The 23839-nt window shown below is 40.8% G+C and overlaps 1 protein-coding gene across 3 annotated transcripts in view; it reads left to right on the forward strand.

Moving 5' to 3' along the window:
- The window catches only part of runx3 (RUNX family transcription factor 3), a 54444-nt gene that overhangs the window by 15986 nt on the left and 14619 nt on the right, over positions 1–23839 (forward strand). For all 3 annotated transcript variants that reach the window (XM_081603028.1, XM_008399599.3, XM_081603027.1), the window contains 3 exons: positions 6478–6719; positions 7374–7530; positions 9255–9359. In XM_081603028.1, coding sequence (XP_081459154.1) covers positions 6478–6719; positions 7374–7530; positions 9255–9359 — 504 coding nt within the window. The remainder of the gene's footprint in view (positions 1–6477; positions 6720–7373; positions 7531–9254; positions 9360–23839) is intronic.

Here is a 23839-nt window from a genome sequence, read left to right on the forward strand (position 1 = left end):
TTGCGACTGGAACTTTTAGGCTAAAGTTGTGGTCAAAACAGCAAATGAGGGGTCTTGAATTTATTTCCAGAAATGAAATTAGCCAATAGAATGATTGGAAACAGCATCTTTATGTAAAATTTATGGCCTGCATAAAAAAATGTTTGAAATCGGAGTGCAGTTAATGTTCCTTTGTATGTTTTGCAAAATAACTCAGATTCAGCACTTCAAATAATTGTTTCCACCTTTAAAAAGTCTGCATATTTGATTTCCTTCACATATCTGAACCAATTTACTTATATGGTTTTAATTCTTATTTAAGTGAAGCCATAAGATCATTTTAAAGTGCAGCTTTCACTTTGATATGGCATCACAGATTTAAAAATTATAACTTGAAAAATACTTTGTCTAATGTTTGAAATTAAATGTCTAACATAAAAGAATCAATTTTTTTTACTTCACAGTATGAAAATAAATATAATTGTTAATTAAATGTGGTACTTGAGTAAATATATTTAGATTGCTCTGGAGGATTAAGGATGTGTCAGACAGCTACATGCAGCACATGTCTGAAATTCTCTTTAAGAAGCCCGTTTACATTCAGTAGATAGAAATAAAAACCTTTTTGGAGTTTTCCCTTAGCAGCCATTATGACGCTCGGTTGTTTCAGACAAATTTAATAAGCCCTCTGCTCTGCACCTTTTTTTTTCTTCTAAAATGCAAGCAGAATATTAAAGATGTATGAGATGAATGTGCTCATTGTCTCCTCCGGTGACCGCTGCATCTCAGCTCATCACGCTTACATAGTAATTAGGTGCTGGGTTTGGAAATGTCACCGCTCTGTTCATTTTCGCCTGGATAAAATACGCTCTCGGTGCCTTCAAGGATCTGAAATTAGGGGCCTGACACTCTTATTTATGAGTTATTGGATGTACAAAGCAGAGCTCCATGAGAAAAACTGCAGACGTTTGAGTACACAGATGCATTCCTGCCATCATTAAAACTAACACAGACGACCTCGGTGGACAAAAAAGAAACATACAAATTTGTATGATCGAAATTGCTCAATGTGTTTCCTATTTTCTTGTCTGAACATCAAAATGGACAAAAATGACCGCCAATTGTGATGTGCTGACACGCTGTGTAATCAAAATTTGAGGAAGAATCAGCCATCAGAGCAGCGAAAGACCCAAAACCCAAACAGTCTGTACCCACTCAGTGTTGTTTAAAAGTTTCTCCATATACTTGTGTATATAAACACTCTGACGCTAGAATATGATTTGGCTTTGAGGAGACTGGCACAAATGACTTTTGGTGACTTACATCATGCTTGGGGAGTCTAATCACAGACACTCTTGTCATATCAAGCAGAAAAAAAGTCCACTTCACAGCGAACTGCGATTCAACAAAAAAGAGAAAAAATAGGAGGGAAGGGTAAACAACCCCGACGTTCCACAGCCACCACAGAATTCATCATTCATGGAGAAAAAAAAAATACCTCAAGCCCCAAAAGAAGAGCTAATTTAATCCAAGAGGAATAAAACTCCATTTCATAGGAGTCGTTCATTCAGAACACTCATATTTCCACTGAAGAGAAACCCCCGGCTGAAACTCGAGCAGACACTTTTCGGAAGGAATGCATTCGGTGGGTTGAGGGCCAAAGCTCGCCCTGTAATTTGTGAATGTACAGAAATGTGTGAGCGCCACAGCTTCTCTAAAGATAGAAATCTTTGTCTTATGTCATCGCCGAACCTCAAACTATTTCTAATTGCCCCCCTCTCCCTACCTCTAGCCCCCTTTTTTCTTTTTTTTTTTCCAAATGAATAACTACCCCTCCAAAAGGCTTATGTGTGCCACGTCTGAACTGAAAATAGCCTGGGAGTTTACACAAGCTAATAGATCAAATTCAGTAAAAAACAAGAAACTTTGAAAGCAGCTTCATGTATCCGAGACTGTCCCCGGCTTCAAAGTGACTTTTAAGTGGCGCTGAAAGCTGTGTGGGTGGCATTTAGAGGCAGGTATATATTGCAGACCCCAAAGGCTTTCACTGGTTTCTCTGCTAAGGGTGATCACAGTCATATTAGTCTTTACATTCTGACTCATTACACAAGAAAACTTGAAGTACGTGGGGTTTTTACTTCAGCTTTGAAGCAGAGTAATGATGGCAAGCGTCAATGCAAGAACTCCAAAATTAGATCTTCGGTTCAAATTATTAAAAAGAAAAAGTTTTTAGATGATCTTTCCAATAGTTTGTAAATTTTCTGATACAGGAAGCTCTGCTTTTAGCTTAGCTGGAAATTTCAAATGGAGAGAACGTCTTAATCACAAGTTTTCACGTTGTAACCACTTGTTAACAATGATGTGATGCTCTTGTCATTTGCAACTGCAGGCTCCGTTTCTCTCTTTATTCTTTTAATGGCAAGTAACCTATATGCCCCGGCCTATTTTTGAGGTGGGTCCGGGGGTTTCACATGTCCTCCAGGAGTTCTTGTCTTGATTTCAGGCTCAGCCCACTCGGATCATTAAAAATCGTTCAGGGGCACGGCGGGCTCCGTCCTCAATGCCTGTGCGGCTGAAACCGTAGAAACTGCGTGCTGAAATGCGGAGGTCTAAATGTGACAGGCGCCCGGAGCGCACATTACGGCTGAGTGGGGTGAAGCTGGAGCATGCGGTCACGTATTAATAATGAACTACGGCAGGAGGACGACTAAAATATCAGCAGCATTGTCACTGTCCCAGTTGAGCTGTACTTGAAATAGATGCTGCATGATAGGTGATCTGAATGGACATGATGCTTTTTTTCTTTTCTTTTTTTAAAGATTAAGGGTTGCAGAGTTGATCCCTGAATGCAGGGGACGCTTCAGAAAGTTTTGCAAGAGGTGGCAAGTCAGCAATCTTTGTGTGGCACCACACTGAATATATCAGAGCAGCCATTCTCTCCTCAGAACTCCCCTTGTGGGTACCGCTGATGTGAACTGACAATGTGAGCTAGAACTGAGGGAAATTTTGGATTTTTGATCTTTTATAACTATTTTTTTCCCTTAATCTGAATCAGAATCTTTTCAAGTATTTTGCCGTGTTACTCAAAATCCTATTTTCATAATCATCAGTAGGGCCATCAAGGAAGGGTCAGCGGCACAAGGGCCACCATTCATTGGCTTGAAATAATTTAAGATAATTTCATTTTGTACCTGTACACTTTCTTGCACAATGTTTTTGTTGAAGCATTATTTTATAGCAGTCAACAGAGAAAATATTTAATTTAATAATATGACCACAATATGGTAAAACTAGGTAATTAAAAACAATTTTTATCGTTTTTAAAGCAGTTTTATGCCAGCAGATAATTTGGTTTGCATATTAAATTTTCTACTGGCAGAAAAATCAGATATGTCAGAAATTAAGAGAGGGACAGTACTTTGGGCAATAACTATCACATGCTCACATATATTGACACATTTTCAGCAATTCAGTAAGAGTACTAGGTTGTTTAAAAGAAATTAAAAAATGTAACAAAGCTAGGTTTTCTTGTTTTTGTTTTTTGTTTTCATTTTGAAATGAGACATAAATTTCTTATTTCTCTCACATAAAACCGAAATTCTTTTCTGACTTTGGTTTTGGTGTCTCACCTCTGAAGGGCCACCATCTGGTCACTCATTAAAAAACATTCTGGAGGGCATTCCTGTCAGTCACAGCTTTTTGGTATTTTTCCACATAAGCAAATTAGCAGGTTTTAAGAAATTGTTGTTTTTTTTTTTTGTTTTTTTTTTTATTGCATTTTGTTGCAGCAATAACCAACATAGAAACAAAAAGGCGTTAAGTTTGTAGCTCTAGTTCAATACTAATTTAATTTAATCAACTGAAATATCCTCTGTATTGTACTTCATTTTCTGTTTTGACAGAATATCATCCATTTAATCAATCAATTAAACTTGATTGATTTCTTTATAGTAAAACTTAATCTTAAAATTACCTCATTTTTTATTTTATTTTTATTCTTTTCCCCCACATCCAATCACACTGTACCTCTGACGAGACTAACGGGTGATTAAATAAATTTTAAAGCCACTTTTGGCGTCTCTTCTCGCCACTTAATTTATTCTCCTGCAAGTAAACAACATAAAAGCCACCACGCACGCGCAAAAACGCGCGTGAGCACGACGACAACGGGCCCCATAATTACACACCCTCTGATGCAAAGCATAGATGCGCTTAAAAACATGTTCGGATGATTTATTATTTTTTTAAATCTGGGATCAAGATAAGAAAGACGGATGCTTCTCATCATTAATAGGAAAAATAAATGAGAATTACAAATAACTAAATAAATAATTTCGCCGTCCAATATTTACCAAATTAATGCTGACCATTTAAATCCACAATAACAGTTTCTAGAGTTTACACTCAAATAGTAAAGATGTACTGATTATTTTAGTAGAAATTGCCAACTTCGGCTCCGTTACGGACAAAAACTCATCATATCAAATATGAAGTCGAAAATGTTGTCCCCATTCTTTTTAACGCACAGTAGGTATTATTTTAAAAGCTGTAATGATATTTAAAACTTCCAGCAAAAAACAAACAGAAGTATACAAATCAAATGAAGTGATTAAAAAAAAAAGCGTTTTCATCATGAAAAACACCTTAAAGTGTTGTATTTAACTTTCTGGGGTTAGTCTAGAATATTTCAGGTTTCCGACTCTCTCGCAGGCAGATAAAGCTTGCCCTCCTCTCTGTGCCTCAGTAAGTGTGAAATATGTGCCTCAGACTGGTCGGGCTGACAGCGATTGAAAAGGCAAACGCGCCAACTAGTGTCAGAAGGACGTATGGCCTCGGAGTTTTGCAGGGTGTGCCGTCATTTCATGCAACTTTTTGAGTTCCTAATAATTTAAGCCTCTGGCGTACACAGACACATGCAATTAGAACTGGGTTGCGTGTTTGATGTGGAGGCAATTAAGAGACTATTGCGCGCTTGTTTTAATTTTCCATATTTAATTCAGACCAGGTAATTAACGCGATAAGAATCTGCCCGAAACCCTAATTTTGCTTTATGAAAGTTTTTTATTTACTTGGAGAAGCAATGGAGCCGCCAGACATGGCTCATGGCTTTTCAAGATGAGTTAGTGAAATTAAAACCACAGGTCTGTGAGAGTTTTTCCTAGATGGACGATAAACAGATCAAATAATGATGATAAAAAAAAACAAACAAAAAAAAAAACAAGTCAGTGACATGGGATGAAATAAATCAACGTGGAGAGAATAAAGTTTAAGATATTTAATTAAATGTTTTGTTTTCCTGTCGCAGCAGTTGCGTTGTATGGACTCGATATTTAATACATCAGATTTAAATCTGAGATCATTTTAAAACCCTGAAGTCCATACAATTTTATGTGTATCACATTTATCTTATTGCTTTACGTTATCAGGTGTGCGTAAAAAAATGAACTATAATAATTCAAAACTTATAAGAAAACTATTTACCCATGTAGTCTGCAGCTCACGGAGAAGAGCAGATATGTATCAATAATTGAGCCGGTGTAGTATGTGACAACGGGGCAGATCCGGAGAAAAAGCGACGCACTTTGATTGGTGCGCCAAAGCCCAACCCAGCGCACTCATTGGCTGAACCCAGTCACCAAAAGCTGAAATGAGTTGTGTAAAAGTAATATCGCGGCACTCTGCAGTCCGCTCAGCCACAAGTCTCCTTCTTTGCGCCCCATCAAGGATAACTTTGAAAGGAAATCCAGCTGGAGCGACGGGGAACCGTTCCTTTTTATTTCAGGATCTCGCAGATCCAATCGGGAAAATTACTTTTACGCACGAACAAAGGACTGCTGCAGTTTGATTGCTTTTATTCGAGTTCAGGACATTCAAGTTAGATATATATATTTTTTTCTCCCTCTCTCTTTTGCTCAGCGGTGGTGGTAGTTTTATGGTGATATTTAGAAGTTGCGACAACCGCTGAGCTGGACTCTACTTTTACATTTATCGTGGCTGGATTATCGTTTTGTTCCAAAAATATTTAGGGGAATTTTTCCTTAGTTTGGTGTTTTAGCTGAGAGTTAGAGTGCTCTGTGGTGTTGATGTATTGTTTACACGCGGCTGAAAGTATTCAAGTGTGCGGTAGATCCGAGCGCAGATAGAAAAGTCCAACCCTGCGCAGAGTTTGGACAGCGTCAGCTTGTTAGATACGTATATACAACTCTGATGTTCTTCAAGATGAGACATTGTGGGTTGCTGATCTAACGCCACATTCAGCAGAGTTTAGTGGTTTTTTTTAAAATTATTATTATACATTTTTTATTCAATCAGTGGAACTTTTTTTCGCCCCCCTTCGCGTTCGCCTCCATCCTTTGAGACCAGCTGCGTCTGGACCAGAAAGAGAGACACGAACCCCCCCACCCCCCAATAACCTGAGTTTGCCTGTCCTCCAGAGACTTTGACACAACCCCAGTCAGGTGGCGCTGACCCAAGCTGTTGTGATGCATATTCCCGTAGAGCCGCCCACCACAAGACGGTTCACACCGCCCTCCACGTCCTTCCCCTGCAGTAAGATCGGAGACGGCAACGGGCCCATGGCCACCCCGGGGCCCCTGAGGACGCGGCCAGACAACAGGAACGTGGTGGACGTCCTGGCGGACCACGCCGGAGAGCTAGTGCGGACCGACAGCCCCAACTTCCTCTGCTCGGTGCTGCCGTCGCACTGGCGGTGCAACAAGACGCTTCCCGTGGCTTTCAAGGCAAGATTGGTGGTTTCTAAAATAACTATTCCTCATTTTAATAATGCACAGAGTTACTTTCCTACTGTAATGACAGAGATGGTCTGATCTGTGCATGGGAATTTAATTGCTGGTGTTTTATAAATTTACACTGAACATTATTCGAGCTAAAATGTAATTATTAAGACGCAGTAAGACATACGTTTGCGATATTCAGAGGCATTACAATTTGGAACTAGAATTTGAAGTCGGAAATGTGAAACCAAGATGCAGTAAAGCTTCGTTTTAATCCATTTTTGCATAATTTTATTCACAGTTTTCTAAAAATATATTATCCAAATGATGAGACATCTGGGGAAAAAATAGCCGGATAGAGATAGAATGGTCACCATGCAAATCAAAATGTTGACATAAACATTTAACTGGATGTCAGCGGTAGATTCACACTGCTGTGTGTTATTGGTAAATCTCTCTCTTGCATGCTACACGTTTTATACCATTTGCATTACTAACATTGTGGGAAAACTGTATAAGAAATTTGGAGTTAATTATAGGACAACCGGATGTGGTTTCTACACGAAGTCCTAGGGAGATTTTCTTTTATTATTATTATTATTATTATTATTATTATTTTGGCGACCCGCAGTGACCACCTGCTTTTCCTCCCGTGCGCAGGTCGTTGCGCTCGGCGACGTTCCCGACGGGACACTGGTCACCGTCATGGCCGGGAACGATGAGAATTACTCGGCCGAGCTGCGGAACGCCTCCGCGGTGATGAAGAACCAAGTGGCCCGCTTCAACGACCTCCGCTTCGTGGGCAGGAGCGGACGAGGTGAGTCAAAACTATCAAACCCTCTCTCTCTCGCTTTCTCGCTTTCTTTCTTTCCTTCTCTCCCTCTCTCTCTCACGCAAACGCGCGCTCTCACAGATGCTTTCAGGGCCTTCTTGCAAACAATTAGACGATGACAATTCTACTCAGGAAACTAATAGATCGCAATCTTATTTCCGTGTTTGTGTACACTCATTCCTTCAGCATATAAGAAAATCTTTATCAGCATTTTAATTTAAAAAGTTCAAACATTTACGTTAGTTTTATGAGTCATTCTGACGTATACAATTTCACTCTGATGTCCATTCTTATGAAATATCACGGCCTTGAAGCGCGGATGCAACTTGTCTGTATATTCCAAATCTAAGAGAGCACAAATAGTCATTCATCCTTTCTAGGTGGAAAGATGAGCACACACACACACACATTTTTTACCAGCTGATTCCACCCTTTAAGTCCGGTTTTATCATCCGTGTTGGGTTTAATTTTTGTGCAGAAAGTCACACATCAAGGCCCGAGTGCAGGATGTTGCGGTTAAAGCGCTGGCCTGCTGACTGTATTTTTTGTACCCTATCAAGCAAATCAAAACCTCTCATTGTTAAAGTATAAACAACCCATTGTCTCCACATTAAAAATTATTCAAAAGTTTGAATGTCACTGAGTGGAAGAAGCATTTCTTTAATTATCAACGCACTTTTTTTTTATTATTTACCCCACTCATCAAATATAAAAAAAAAACCAAGATTAATGTCTAATGGATAGGCTGCAAACAAACCTAAATACAAATAAAAAGCAGTTATAGGGTATATATTTAACTTCTGCAAGAAAAAAAAAGTTTCTGCTCTCCTCTCACGCTCTTGTTTTTAAGATAAGGAGTCCCCTCCTTCCACACACACACACACACACACACACACACACACACACACACACACACTTACACCCCCCACCCACACACACACACACACACAACAGGCGTCACACGCCGCCTTGCCTTCCTCTTCTTGCACAGACTCTAGTGCAGGGCCGCATCCAGAAATATGTGAATGTGAGAAAGATGGTCACTTCTAATCTCTGGATGGCACAAATACCTCGGAAGCCATAATATAATATTATTATACTGCGGTATTCAAAACAGATTACTACACAAGATGGAAAACACTGTTAAGTAAATAAATAAAAAGTCTTGCGAGTAACCCAAGTTCTCCTTCTCTCTTACATTTCTAAAAATATATATAAATTCTTTTACATGCATATAAGACACTCTGGTCAGAGTGGGAGGTAGCAGTTTCATGGAGGTGGTCCTTTCCCCTCCTGGGGCCCTCCATTTATTCCGCTACAGCTTTGATTTAAATGCTGACAAGATTTAGCCAATAATATTCTAATGCTGTAAGCTCTTTGGGAGGAATCTGGAAGGTATTCCTATAGTAATCAAAATCATGTTTATGGCAAAACTGTCAACAATATGGTTCTTTTATTTATTTTAGCAGGGAGAACTGATTTGAAGGTCTCAATGAAAATATTCAATGACTTATTAATCCAATTTAATCAGGTTCCTAAAATCAGCTCAAACCAAACCTCCCCGCCCCCCCCCAAAAAAAAAAATCATAAACACAGATTCAAATAAAATTGTTTGATTTGATTTTCAAAATGAGGCATCATCAAGCTTAGTGTGTAATTCTAACCGATGAGTGATCCGTCATCATGAATGCAATGTGGTTTTGCTGCAGGAAAGAGCTTCACCCTGACCATCACAGTGTTCACCGGACCACCGCAGGTGGCCACCTATCACCGTGCCATCAAAGTCACCGTGGACGGACCCCGGGAACCACGCAGTAAGTCCACGCACGCAGACATCATCACACACACACCACAAATCTGGCATGCACTGCAGAGAGATGCGGCTGCTGCACAGCCCTCCCATCAGAGCATGTGTGGGTGTTAGTATCTGTTCACCGTAAGAGAAACGCATGACTCATGTGCAGTTAGAAAAAAAAAAAAAAGACAGAACAAGCCTGATACGTGTCCATGCGTAGGTGTGTAACTACTCACAAGTGCAGAAATCCAGTTTTTCACCAGAGTTGGTTTTGGGGTTAAGATAAAATTAAGGTTTTGGTTAAAAGGTGTGGTTAGGAATGGAGTCTCGGGTGGATGAAGGTAGAGCAGCTTATTGTTCTCAGTAGAATAGCAGTGCAGGTGTGTGTGTGAGTGCGTGTGTGTGTGAGGATCACCGTAAAGGTCCAGTCAGAGGAAACTGTAGCACATTAAGGCGAAAACCAAAGACCACTAAGAGGAGCTGAGCGTGACTCCAAGCCACAGGTGGCTCCGCTCCTCCTCGCCTTCCTCTCAGCGCTGGTCAGAGGGGTCCTACCTGCCTGACCACATAAGTGGCTCGTTGATTTAACGCAGGGCAGGCCAGGGGCACTTCCCACGGCGTTCTGAAGCTGTTAGCGCCCTTGCTTACCCACATGCAGCTGCGCTTCACATGTGGGGCAAAAGCAGCCAATACGGAGGGGATGGAGGAGCTTAATGTTAATCAGATGCATCCATCGCTTCAGGGGAGAACTGTACGTGCATAAATGTGTTGTACGGCTCAAAGTTAGACAACGTCTTTTTATGATGGCATCCATGAAGGGAGCGCGTTTAATGTGGCGCTAAAGGTTTCTCCGAACAAATGGATCGCTGTGGTTTGTATGGAGGTGGATACTGGGACAGGGTGGATTTAACCCATTCAAAACAGAGCGCAGCAGTGTCACATGAGAGGGGATATGAGCAGCACCACCCCTCAAGCCCCCCCCACACCCCACTTGCCATGCTGGATGCTATTTGCAGAGGTATAATACAGAACACTGACAGCATAATAGACACTGTGTGTGTGCATGGTTTCAATTTCTGCTGTAGAACAGAAAGAAAGAAGTTCTCTAAAGATGCGTGTGTCTGTGCATAAATGCGTTCTGATGTGCAGTCCCTGGTTTGAAATAACTGCGCGCATTAAAGTTGTCTCCCGTCTGTCTGTCGACACGTTTCGGCTCCGAGCTACTTTTACTCTGGCGCTCGGTGCTATAAAGTGACACTGTTTAATATAGGCCAGGAGGAATTTAAGGCTCCATTAAAAAACGCTTTTACACCGAGTTGAATTCACAGAAGGAGCAAAAATAAACTTCTGCTGAAGCTGATTTAAATGAATATCATTTTCATATTTACAACAGAGAACCTCATGAGCTCAACCACCTGATAACGGAGGAAGCATTAAAACCTCAATGGAAACAACACATCTAATCATCCCCGCATCATCATCAAAGTAATTTAAACAGCTGACAAAACAAGCAAATATAGCATATTAATATTGTCCATTATGTTGGGGCTGAATGAGCTTTCAGATCTGGGGTTGAGATGACATTTCGGCCCACTTTACTGCATTTGAGACTTTGTAGCCTTGAAATAGAAATTGCACGAGATGATATAAAGGAGCTCTCATATTTTAAACAAGGAACACATTCTCAGAGTCATGTTGCAGCAGAGCCGAAGAACAGGAACACTCGCTGCCTTTCAGACGATATTAGGACCATAAAAATAATCAGATTCCTCTTTAACCACAAGGAACCGTCTTACATCGCTACTATTGAACAAAGCAGACAGGCACCATAAAACTTCCAGGACTTTTTTAAAAAATTTTTTATTATTATTAATTGCATCCTTTTGGGGACAGCTTTGTACACTCAAACCGCTTTGATCTGCTTCTGGTTTATGATGCCACACAAAGTACAGTGCAGAAAGGCTGAGGCTTCTGCTCAGGCAGCAGGGCCGTCGTGCTCAGGGCTTCGGTAGGCTGTTTGTGCAGACAGGGCCCCTCTGCATTTGCATGGTAAGCAGCAGAGCCGTGGCAGCGGAGCGAGCACCGAGGGGGAGGACGTTTAAATTAATGTTTGCTGATCCAGTCGGGAGAACCTGATGGACAAGACTGCAACGGTGACTTGCCTGGGGCCATGAAACAAAGAATGACATGCCTTCTGAAAACACCTGAGCAGTAGGTTAGACACACATACCGTCTAGGCACAGTTGTGTACACTAAAGTAGCTCCACATGCCCAGACACACACACAGATACAAACACACAGAGACGAGTTCTGCCCCTGAACAGAAAGTATGCTCCGCTAAGTATTTTTGTCGTCTTTGCTGCCGATTTCCTCATCATGCATCCGGCATTCGTCATTATAACAGCACCCCCCACCACACGCACACACACACACACACACACACGTGCACGCGCGCACGCACTTCTTTAGCTTTGTCACACACTATTATGATCCTTTGGCTGTGCTGAAACTGGAAACAGTGCTTATAACTGCCAATGACAGCAGCAAGGAATGACATGCAGCAAATGAACATGTGAGAAAAAAAAATATTAGAATTTCTGTGTAAAGCAGATTCCAGGAGCTATATTGACTTCTGAGGTTTTTCTCACATTGCTTCAACATGACATCACCATTCACCTATTTACCGACAGGGGAAGAGTTGTTTACAGCTTTGCATCTACTGAGCTTAAGATATTTTGAACTTGTGAAATGATATTTAGAAATTGTATTCGCAGCTTCTCTAGAGGGTTTGAGGATCTAATTTTAGAGGTAAAAAGAAATTAAACGTGAGGATTTATAAAGTTCTGTACCCTGGTTTTCTGCCAGTGGCTGTGACTGTTTGCTCTTCATACTTTGGCAAAACAGCTGTTTAATACAGATGTCTATTTTCATGTAAAAAACAAAAAAATTCAATAAAACATTCACTCCAGTAAATGATTTTAAGAGCATCATGAAGCATGTTAGCAAAGGGGGATTGTCATTGTGCCCGAGAAGATGTCACTCCATTTTCAGTTTACTATTTATTCTACTACTCTGAATTTATTTTATTTTGATCAGTAGTATTATTTTTAGCTTCCCTTGGCAAAGTTGCCTTTTGAAAAAGATTTCAGATCTCAATGGGACAGCAGATAAAATATAAACATAAATAATTAAATATGTCAAAAATAGATTGAGTAGTTGATTTAGACTATAACATCTATTTTCTTTTGAGTAAAACTAGTGTTTCCTTTACCTACTTCTTATAATTGACAATAAAAAATTGTTACCGATTGTATCGCGTTTTTATAAATAGCTTCCAACCCTTTTTATTTTCAGCAACATGTGAAAGAAACAAACAAAAAAATAGAGTATTTACAGTCATATCTGAAAACTGACATTTTCTTATCAGCAGTGGCTGTTTCAATTCAGTGAGGTTGAAGTGGCAGCTTGTTTCATAGAATTGATCTCTCTGTACAGTGAGCTCAACATCTGCTTGCATCGAGATGAAGGCGAGACACGTCGTAACCCCAAAGGGACCCCCCGCCACCAAAAAGCGCCCGAGTACCACCGTGTTTTCTTGCTCCTATTTGCTCGCTTGGGTGTGTTTGCTCAGCTCCTACAGGAGAATGATGGGCGTGGGGGAAGGACTCGGCGTGGTGGTGGTGGGGGGGGTGAGCATGTTCGAGTTGGCGGGTTGAGTCTATTTGCATTTGGCACACAGACTGTACAAAGTATGCAAATAGCCAAACAATGACATTTGCTGTGTTATTTTTCCTGTGATATTGCAGTCTCTCTGCAAAGTCAACAAAAAGACAGCATGCATGTTGATGCATTTGCGTGTGCGGGTGCTCAGGCTCATGCACCTGCCAGGTGCATCTCTTTAAAAAAAAAAAAAAAAAGAAGAAGAAAAAAGGTAATCACCATCCCCTCTTAATATACAGCGCCACGCCCATGCTCCACAAATCACATGAAAGGGCTCACCCTCGGTCCCGATTGCTCTCAAAGGCAACTTTGATGTTTGAAAATGGAGATGAGAGTCTTTGAAAGAAAGGCCTACAGGTGTATCAGTGCCAGGGGAGGGGTGGGGGAAACAGCAGCATGTGAGACTCTGGGTGCTTTCCTCAACATCTATAATCTACAGACACCAAAGCCAGAAGTCCTAATAATCAAATCCATCACCATCTAATTTCACATTCAGTCATTAAGACGGTCTTAATAAGTGCCATTTCACACAGATGACAATAGAAGAGCAGCAGTTTTATTGTACTCTTAAAGTTGAGAGGTAAAAATTAACCTCTGCCGCGTCTACAGTGACTAGAGGCTGTGGCATGTTTCCTCCCCTTCGGTCACTGCCGACAAATCATGCACAGTCTTGGCGATTAGATGCAGAGCAAATATTGGCCATATGATAAATCCGCTGGAATGCAGTGGTGTTTTTTTTATTATACTTCAGGCTAAAACATTCGCCACATTCTGAGGTTTTGAGGCTTGTGATGGGGCGCAGATGAGCGTCTCCCTGGAGGAGTAAAGCAGAATGTCAAGCCGCTGTTTATTTTTCTCCTATACTACAGATATAAAGGCAGACATGAGAACATGTGTGCATGATTAGAGCCATACCAATAAATTGACCAGAAATCGGAATCTGACCATTTTTCCTTAATTGAATCCGACTGAAGATGAGCAATGCAAATTCTGAAAAAAAAAAAAAAAGATTTTTTAATTTAATTAAAGTCAGCCAGAGATTAGGGAATAATTTTGTAAACTTCTTTTATGTTTTGTTGTGCTTGAGCCTAAAATCTCTACAAAAACAACAAAACAAAAAAATCTGGCACATTTTTTGATTCAACATAACCCTGAGAATAAGTTTATTTTTCTACAGCAGAGTCGGCCAAAACTGGTACGGAAATCGACATCAATTTAATTAGTGCATCAGTAATTCTGATGAATTTATTTACAGATAATTAAATTACACAGAAATATGGAAGCTTGTTAACCACATAAAGAAGCTTTGAGGCCAACTCTTCGTATGACAGATTGTTACACACAGCTATGTTAATCCTCCTGTGGTTCTTACTACAAAATAAATGAAAATAAGATGTACCATTGAGTCTTTTGGTGTCCTGTCGCTGCAGAAACAGGACAAAAAGAAGAACATTGTTTGATGTTTAAAAAAAAAAAAAACAGCTAAATGCCACCTCCTCGGGCCAGCTGATGACTTTCAAAGACGCACGCAAAACAGCTTCAGGCTGCTTAAAATTTCCACATTACTTTTGCTGACGCCACACAGAGGATTAGCACTCATTAGAAATTACCAAATAATTTACACAGGACTCAGACAGTGCTTTTTTTTCTATTTTTTTTGCTCTGATGATGCAAGCAGGCGTTTTCTGAGAATCAGATGAGAACCCTGGCTCTCTTCTAAACTCGCCAGCCAAGCGTCTTTCCTGTTTACTCACCTACCAGGGGAAGTAAAATGCCCACTCTGTGTGCGCTCATTCTTCCTTATTTACACTGACCCTTACAGGAGGGGGGCCATTACGACCTTTCAGCTGTAATTCAGTAAAAGTTCTGATCTGCATTTAGAAAAATAAATAGTCCATTTTTCTAGGCTGCTGCATTATGACAATAAATGGTTTTCTGCACTGGGACGGCACTGCGGGGGCGGCTCGAGGGAATGAAGCACCTGTTGGTTGCTGGGAAAAACGAAGCGTACCACCACCCTGCGGTTTGGATATTTATTTCTTTAGACTTCGACAGTCAGGAACAGCAAGCAAATAATAGATACAGCGAGGTTCCAAAAGTGGAGAGGGATGCAGTCCTCATGGCAAAGCACAGAGTGAAGCCTTGACAGGAATCGCTGCAGAAAAAGTGAGGTCAGTTCTGTAAGCTCACACCTGCAGCTCAAACAGCCCGGTGAATTCAGAAAACGCGCTGAAGGTGAAGCGAGCGCAATGGAAAATTAATATATTTACATCTCTCGCGTGTCCTCTGACTCACCTGGAATATTAATTGTCAGTTCAGTGGAACTTTTTGCGAGCTGTGTGTTTGTTTAGGGCCAATGCACTAGTTGTTGCACTTTATTGTGCGCGATCTGGTGTGCATGGAGGTGTGAACACTGTTTGACACATCTACTGGCGTTGCATTGATGTATGTGACAGCAAGCAGCTTGCTTCCCTTTCTCACAGCTCTGCAAGAACCCCCACCTTTACCTTAGCACCTCGCTGCTTAGAGCAACCTGAAAACATGCAAACACCAACACACGCACGCACTCACAACAACCTCATTCACCATTAGAGCTAAAATAACAAACTAGCAGCAGTTTATTGCTTTAATTTGAGCTGTCAGTGGAGCCAAATAGGCCTTCTGTGTTCGACAAGGCCAAAACAGCAGCAGTGGGAAATCAGCAACGTCTGCAGGCAAGGAGCCAAGAGGGCTGAAAAACAGCCCCATTTCTATCACCCCCCAACACGCCTGCGTTCCAGTAGAAGACAGTTAAACACACACGCATAAAGAACAAAGCAGCTGCACAAAGGAGGAATGATTGCTCTCAACTTGCTACGGGCTTCGCTGTATTGTTAAAGAATCCGGGTGCATTGGCTCCTATTCTGGCACCCCTGCACCCCGTCCAGCCTGCCCGAACGTGTCTTTTTTTTTTTTTTTATAGGCCCGTCGCTGCTTCTGTCTCACACACACTGACACACAAAGCACTTTATCCCCCCTTATCAGAAAAGGAAGGCTGTGCTCTTTGCTCAAACAGGCTCATGTAGCAACTTCCGCTGTGAGCGACTTGTTTTCAGGCCTGCGAGGGGGATTTTTCACACTGCTTATGTCCCCAGAGATTGTGATGCATCTGCCTGAGGGAGCAGATCCGAGCTGTGGTCGTACAGGATGAGCTACAGATAACTTCAGCAAGCCCAAACCGTGTTTCCATTAAACCCCTATTTGCAACCGAGTCCAGAGATTTTCTACTCCCGTTGTGAGATAAAGAAAAGAAATTGCTTCGCACATTTCATCTGTGATAATAACACAGCACTGCCGTTTCATGCGTTCATATTGAAAGCGTTAGAGGAGTTATGTAAATTATTTTAAAGCAGGGAGATGTCTGTATGTGGCTAGCATTGACTCAATTTGGCCCAGACGAGACAGCCACAATCACCAACCAAGGGTAAAACCCACATCCCTCAGGGTCTGCCTCAAAACAAGAACTTTGATTTGCCCCACTGTAAATACTTGGTGGTGTGATTGGTGGCCTTGGCAAGCGGAGTGCCAAACACGGCGCCGCCGCAGAGATGCTTTGTTAGCAGGGTGCCTGGAATAGAGGTAAAAAAGGGAAGTAGAAGAAAAAAGGGTGGCGGAAAGCAGCGGGGTGGGAGCAAGAGCTCGAAGGGGGGTGGGGGGAGTTCAGGTCCGCTAGAGAGGAGGAAGAGGAAGACAGGTGTGCACTGCTTTGCTCAACAGATGTTGAAACGTCCTCAGTGTCTGTTGAGGGCAAACGGAAGTTTGCAGACAGGCAAGTAGGCCCCAGCACTGCATGTGTTCAACTGTCGCTCTACATCGAGCTGACGGCTTTCAGAAGCAAGATAAGGATGCAGCTCGCGTTTTTTTTTTTTTTTTAAAGCTTTTAGCACAAATAACACATCCAAGCTTATATGACCTGCAAGTGAGGCTAAGTGCTATTTTTGTGTGTTTTTTTCTCAAACGCAACTGCATTTTTCACCATTTATCACCTTTTTTGTTTTTACATGTAATCCTATGCAAGACAATGCAGTCCAGGCATAGTTTTCACTATGTTTGATGCATGCATCAAGTCCATTTGTGCAGTCAATTAAAATATTTACACTACAAATAAATTCTGTAAAGGTTTGGTTTCGAGCCAAACACGCCTTGCCCTTTGCTGCACAGATAGCGTGGAGGGCTCATGTTGTAGTGCGTGTCTTTAAGCGAAGGAGTGAGTTTTCATTGTTTATTTTAATGGAGACACAGAAGGAGAAGTTGGAAAAAAAAAAAAAAAAGGATGAATGAAGAGAGGAAACACATTGGGCTGGGCGATCATTTAGATGTGGCATCATGTTCAAGCCCTGGCAGTCACCTCACCGAGCAAACAGTCTCTGTGTTGAGCTGATATGGGCTTTGTGGAGGAAGGCTAGGGTGGATTTTACCGTTCATGTGGTCAGGCCTGCTCCCCCACTTAAGAGTACAGTTAAAAAAAAAAAACAATTTTTTTTTTTTTTTTACCATACTTTCACTTTACCTGCCCTCCACGTGCTTCGAAGGTCTGGAGTAAAAGTGCAAACAAAATAACTTGTCACGCTAGTCTGCAGCAATTACGAGAAACTATCAGGAAATAAAAAAAGAAAAAACAATTCACACACAAAACAAAGCAGGGCAGGGAACGGCGCACCCAGTTCTTCAAAGCGCAGCCACCACCTCTCAGTGCATCCTTAATACCAGACATTTTATATCAAGCATTTTATTTATTCTTCGTAGACTTCCATAATGCTTTCAGTTGATGCGACCACTACCCTGAGAGGAGGCTAGTAAATCTACAACCTCCAGCATCCATTTTCGACACTGGATGCATATTGAGCTGCTGTTTAGGCCTCATATGTGCATTGGCTCCCATCTCCCAGCTCTATCTTGTGGTTATGATATCATAGATAGAAAAAAAGAACCAGGACATTCTCTACTAAGTGCACCCTGACGCATTAAATATTCATCTGACCGCGAAAACTCCCCCCTCTCTGAAATGGGGCTGGTGTGGAGCCCCCCTCTGGCCCTCGGCCCCGCAGAGTCTAAGTCAAACGCAGGTGGTCAAACCCGACGAGCCGCACATGAATACAGAACCGACCAGGCTAAAGGCTGAACGCCTCAACATGATGCCTGTTTTACTTTTGTTTTTTTTCGCACCAGAATACAGCATTTTTATTTTATTGCATCCAAGTTAACTAGAAAGTCATCAAAAAGGAAATGAAGTTTTTGTATGTTATAGAAATTATTTTACAAACAAAAATATTTGAAGTATTTTCCTCTAATAATTTTGATAATTGTCTCAATTACAAAACTCACAAGTGTCGTTTCTTTTTTTTATTTAAATGTATATGTAAAATAATAAATGTAATTGCACTACAGAAATATCTGCTGACTGTAAACTTGGTTGAGGCTTGTTTTTTATTAATTATGGCATCAAGCTTGCAACTGCAGTTTGGTATGACGGCGTTCAGCTTTTGGATCTGCTAAGGTATCAAGGAAGCCCGGTTTGGTTCCTCTCATCTCCCTCTGTTTATAGGAGATGTTGACTTCAGCTGCAGCCTTTGCTCCACAGTCCCTGTTGGTTGTTCACCTTTTTTGTGACACTTTTGGCTTCCACTAAACTTACAAATAAAATGCTAAGATATAGCATTCTGAACAGCCAGATTCTTTACAAATGACCTTTGGTGGATTACCATTCTTATGTTGGTTGTGCTTTACAGCCTGCTGGAAAGCTGTTGGTGTTCTCCATGATTGTGTAGATGATAATGTTTCTGTAATGGAGGCTGTAGTTTGTGCATAGATTTTCCTTTGACTTAACGTTTCCATAATGCATTGAAGAAGCTCTTCATTAAGAACCAGCTTCTTGAATACCAAGTTTTCTTTAGTAGGAAGTTATATTAATTAATTAAAAAAAAAACTCCGTAAGTTATGATATGGGTTTATCACTTTTACAGCTGATAAACAACAATCGACTTTTAGATGATATTCCAATTGTTTCAGATGCACTTATAGCAGGTGTGCAAGAGACAGAGAGTTTGCACGTTACTATTTTCTAAGAGCACAGATACACTCTGGACTGGTCACCAGTTGACCTAACGGCAAAACATAAGCAACCACATGAACATGGTCACACCTAAGGGCAATTTAATGTGGGCGATACATACAGTACATGTTTTTGGATGCAGGGAGGAAGCAGAAGTACCTTAAAAGCGCCCATACATGCACACAGAGAACATGTAAACTGATCAGAGAAATTCCCCAGCCAAGAGTCCAACACTGAATCTTCTTGGACAACTGCCGTTCCACGATTGCTTTCCCCATTACGACCAGGGGAAAGAAAAATAAATACTCTTGTTAAAGAACTATTCACAAAAAAATCTGTTAATAAAATGTTAATTTTATCCAAGCAAAGAAAGAAAAGAGGATAGAAAACAGAGGGAAGGAGGGTCTTTAGCTGCCTATCAGTTGATTAGTGGTGTTAACAGTAACTGTGGGTCCCGGGTTAATGGGCTCCAGGCCTTGTTCCAATGATGCATCAAAAACTTCCACTCCTAAAAAAAACAACCCCCCCCCCCCCCCCAACACACACACACACACACACACACACACGCACGCACACACACACACACACACACACACACACACACACACACACACACACACACACACACACACACGCACACACACACACACACACACACACGCACACACACACCACCCTCTCATCATCACACTAAACCCCCCTGCTGGAAGCTGTGAACACTGTCGCCACATGCAGCATATGAGTTTGTGTGTGTGTGTGTGTGTCCCTGCCAGCTGGAACCAGGCCACGAGGTCTGCAGCTCAAGTGTGTGTGTGTGTGTGCGTGTGTGTGTGTGTGTTTGTGGGCGGCTGAATGATTACTTTCATCTCTAAAGAGCCAATTCATCTCAGACCACCACTGGAAACAGAAAAACTGACCAATTATATATTTTTTCCCCTCTGTGGCATCTGCTTTTTCTTTCCAGCCAGAGAGCATTGGGATGTATCATTTCCCTGACCTCAGCCGTTTGAGGTGGTGTAAATCTCTTAATAACTACGCAAGGACACATATAGGGGCTATATTTGGAGGGCTGCTACCCCTAGGTTGGCAGTACTCTGGTCTGGAGTCGACAGTGGTCCCTGTGTGTCAGAGACAGAAAACACCAACCTCCATTCCTTCCACTGCAGTTTAAAGAGAAGACAGACCGACTGCAAAGCATCTGAATAAAGAGATATCCCAGAGCGCACGAAGAGGGGGGTGGTGTTCCTGAGTAACGGCAAAGACCAAAGTGGTACAGCGGCTGAGTTGGTGTCATAATGTTCAGGAAATCAAGCTGCTTTACTGCAGCAGAAGAACAGCAGTTTCTGCTCCAGCAGATGAGTCATAACTGAATTTTTCTCAGACTTGTAAGTTCAAGGTTATCAGAGGCTGATCAGAACGTGTGAAAAAAATCAAACGTCCTGGAGTTGTGGCTGCTAGATTCTCGCTCATTGCGCATCATTTAACATGTATTTTCGCCATGGAGCCAGATACTCTCGCACTCTGGACTTGAACACCTTTCTTAATTTCATTTTTGTTTTTCAAAGCACATCATTGTTGTGGTAATGATGTGCTTGTGGTTAGTTTTACTTGCGTTTCATTTTTAATTAAGTGAGTAGCTAAGGTACTCACTTCTGACCTATGAATCATTCGGGCGTTAAAAATTAGAGTCGGTATTAGTTCTTGTGATATTAAATTAACTTAACATTTCCCGCCAAAAGGAAGTTTGTCTCATATAGCAACACCTAATTGCTGCTAGCTGGTGAAATAATGGTACTTTCTGGAAACATGTTGAGGAAGCTGAAAGTGTAATTCCAAACCTTATTAGACTTTAGGAGTGAAAGATAAAAACTAATTTATTGCTCTTTACAGTTTGTGTCTCATTAAATAAGGGTTGCCCTTAGGACGGAACAATCGTTTTTAGAGAATATTTTCATTTATCTTTAATGACATAAATTTAAATATATTGTTATGGTGCTGTGATGCTAATAGCACCATAACCCATTATTTTCCAACTTGCAGCTACAACGTCTGAAACAAATATAACATCCCATAATTACATGTAATTAATGAGTCTCAGGTATAAAGGTGCATGTTTCAAGCATATCTATATTTGAGACTTTTATTTTGAAATGGGAAAGGAAGCAGCTCTTTAATTATTCTGTGGTGCTAATAAAGGTGCCTAATAAATACCTTTCATTGGATTGACAACACAAGCATTGAGGAAGAATCCAGCACTTTAAATTGTAGGTCTGACTGTATTTAAATTATATCCAGTTCATAATATTACATATGTAAAATGAATAGGCCTGTGCTGGATAATTATCCACTGAACATAGATTCTTTAAAAAAAAAAGAAAAAGTTTGAGCTTTATAAAATTATATTTGTTAGAACACGAAGAGCAAGAGCAAGCATTGACTTTTGTCTTTGGGACAAACAAGCATGAAAAATATCTAAGCCTGAACAGGGATATTCTTGATTGCAGATTTTATAAAAACAAACGGATACAATTTGTTAAAACAAAATATAGTGATTTGTGGTTAAAAAAAAAAAAAAAAACTAAAATCTTGTTCTCGGAACTCGGTGTCATGCATCACCTCATGAGATGGATGCCTCGTTATGCCCCGATTAGAAAATCTCTTAAACTTAAGTAAAATACTGGTCTCTTGTTGATAGACTGGAGAGAAACTAACAAAGAGCTCATTTTTAATTTTACCTTCAGGCAATTTGTTTTCAAATTACTTATCACAAAACACAACTTGTTCCCCATTTTTTCAATAACATCTATTAAAACACTGAAAAAGTGTGACGGACATAAACCCTGTATTTTTACACCAGATTTCTTTGATTCTCAAAGAAATCTTTGAAGTCCATTAACACAATCTATGTCTATATAAAAAAAAATATATTGCTCACAAACGTGCCTCGAGGATATTGTTTGAGGCTGATCACTGCACTAAATGCTGTTAATTTAGGCACATGGATAGTAAATAAGAGAAGGCATAAATCAATTGGAACAAGATTGGAATCGTGAATGATCAAAAAAAAAATTTTTGTTATATATATATATATATATATGTATATATATAATTCTACATAATTTTAAAGATTTAAAGGAGGCAGTGGGTCCAAACAAATGGACAGAGCGGTAAACGGGAGGAAACTTTACCCATGGGTCAGCCTCGGAGGGAAGATATATTGCCCATGGGTCAGTGGAGAGAAAGGACGGGCAAAATCCATATTGGTCCGTCTGCCTTGCCCTCTTTATATTGTGATAAAATATTCAAATCCAGCCATTACTTCACATTAGGCTACTCTGTAGAGATGCCAGGGAGAAAACCACAGAATGTATACATGCTGGTTGACACACAGTTTTGGTGCATTGATAGTTACATTAAAATCTCTTCCCCCCATTAGAGGCATCCGGACTTACGTCTGGCATTTAAGGTGTGTTCACATGTAAAGCATGTGCATGTGCGAATACACATGCGTCTGTCCACGTAAAAGGCACAATCAGAGTTCATTTCTTCTCTTACCATTTCCCCGAAGGGGACCGCAGAGTGATAAGGGCACTAAGTGTGTTGGTTAGTTTTCTAGGTGCAGCAGAAATGCGTCACTTCTCCTTCCCCGACTTCACCTCCTGAACACATACACATATGTGCACATAAACATCTGTGTTTTTTCTTTGCTACGCTGAAGACTGATGACTATAAGGTCTCATAACCTTGTTTGGGTGTTTCCTTTTGACTAAGTGCTGTGTCAGTCAGACCTGAATTTGTGTTGGTGCGGGGGTGTGTGTGTGTGTGTGAGAGAGAAAGCAAGATAGGGGGATGTTATTAGGGGTAGATGTAGTCACATTGTGCTGTTTTTCAAATGAGGTAGTACAGATAAAGATCGTTTAACCTCATCGCTTTTCAGAGACTCCTAATGCAATAATTCGCACTTTATTAGACATCAGTTTCAGGGAAAACAACATTCCTGCAGCAATTATTTTCAACCACTTACACCATCGTTATCTGTGGGTGACGTGGCAGCAGGTGCAGCTTGGGCAACATTTAGTGTCTAGCCAGTGTATTTCAAGGTCTGCTGACATTCTAATAATATTTTTGTGTTTGGCAGCTAAAAACATGGCAACAGTAGCTTCCTCTGTACATATGATTACCTTGGATTATTCTAAAAGTAGATCGAGGGGTCCTGTTTCAATTCCTTAGTTCTCTCAAATTCAGAATATAATTGTTACATAAAGATTAATCCCAATGATTCAGATGGAAAAAGTGAAACTCATTACGTAGATTAATCTCGCACATTTAAAGAAGACATGTTTCAAGCACCGGCTATGACATAAAGCTAATGAAAACAATACTCAGCTTCTCAGAAAATTACAATATTACAGAACAATTTAAAACATTTTTAATACAGGACTCTTCTGGCCTACACAAACATGGGTAAGACTGCTGACTTTGGCAGTTGCCATAGGAAGCTGGCTTTATAAAGCGCTGTATTCGAGGGTATTATTGGAAAGTTGTGTGGAAGGAAAAAGTGTCATAAAACAAGGCACACAAGTTACAAAAGTAATCGCAGCCTTGCAGAGATTGTAAACCAAACTCTATTTGAGACGTTGGGAGAGATTTACAAGGCAACTGCAGCTGAAGTTTGTGCTCCAAGACAT

The sequence above is a fragment of the Poecilia reticulata genome, chromosome 22, assembly GCF_904066995.2.
Source record: "Poecilia reticulata chromosome 22, P_reticulata-male-v2, whole genome shotgun sequence".
Classification (NCBI taxonomy): Eukaryota; Metazoa; Chordata; class Actinopteri; order Cyprinodontiformes; family Poeciliidae; genus Poecilia; species Poecilia reticulata.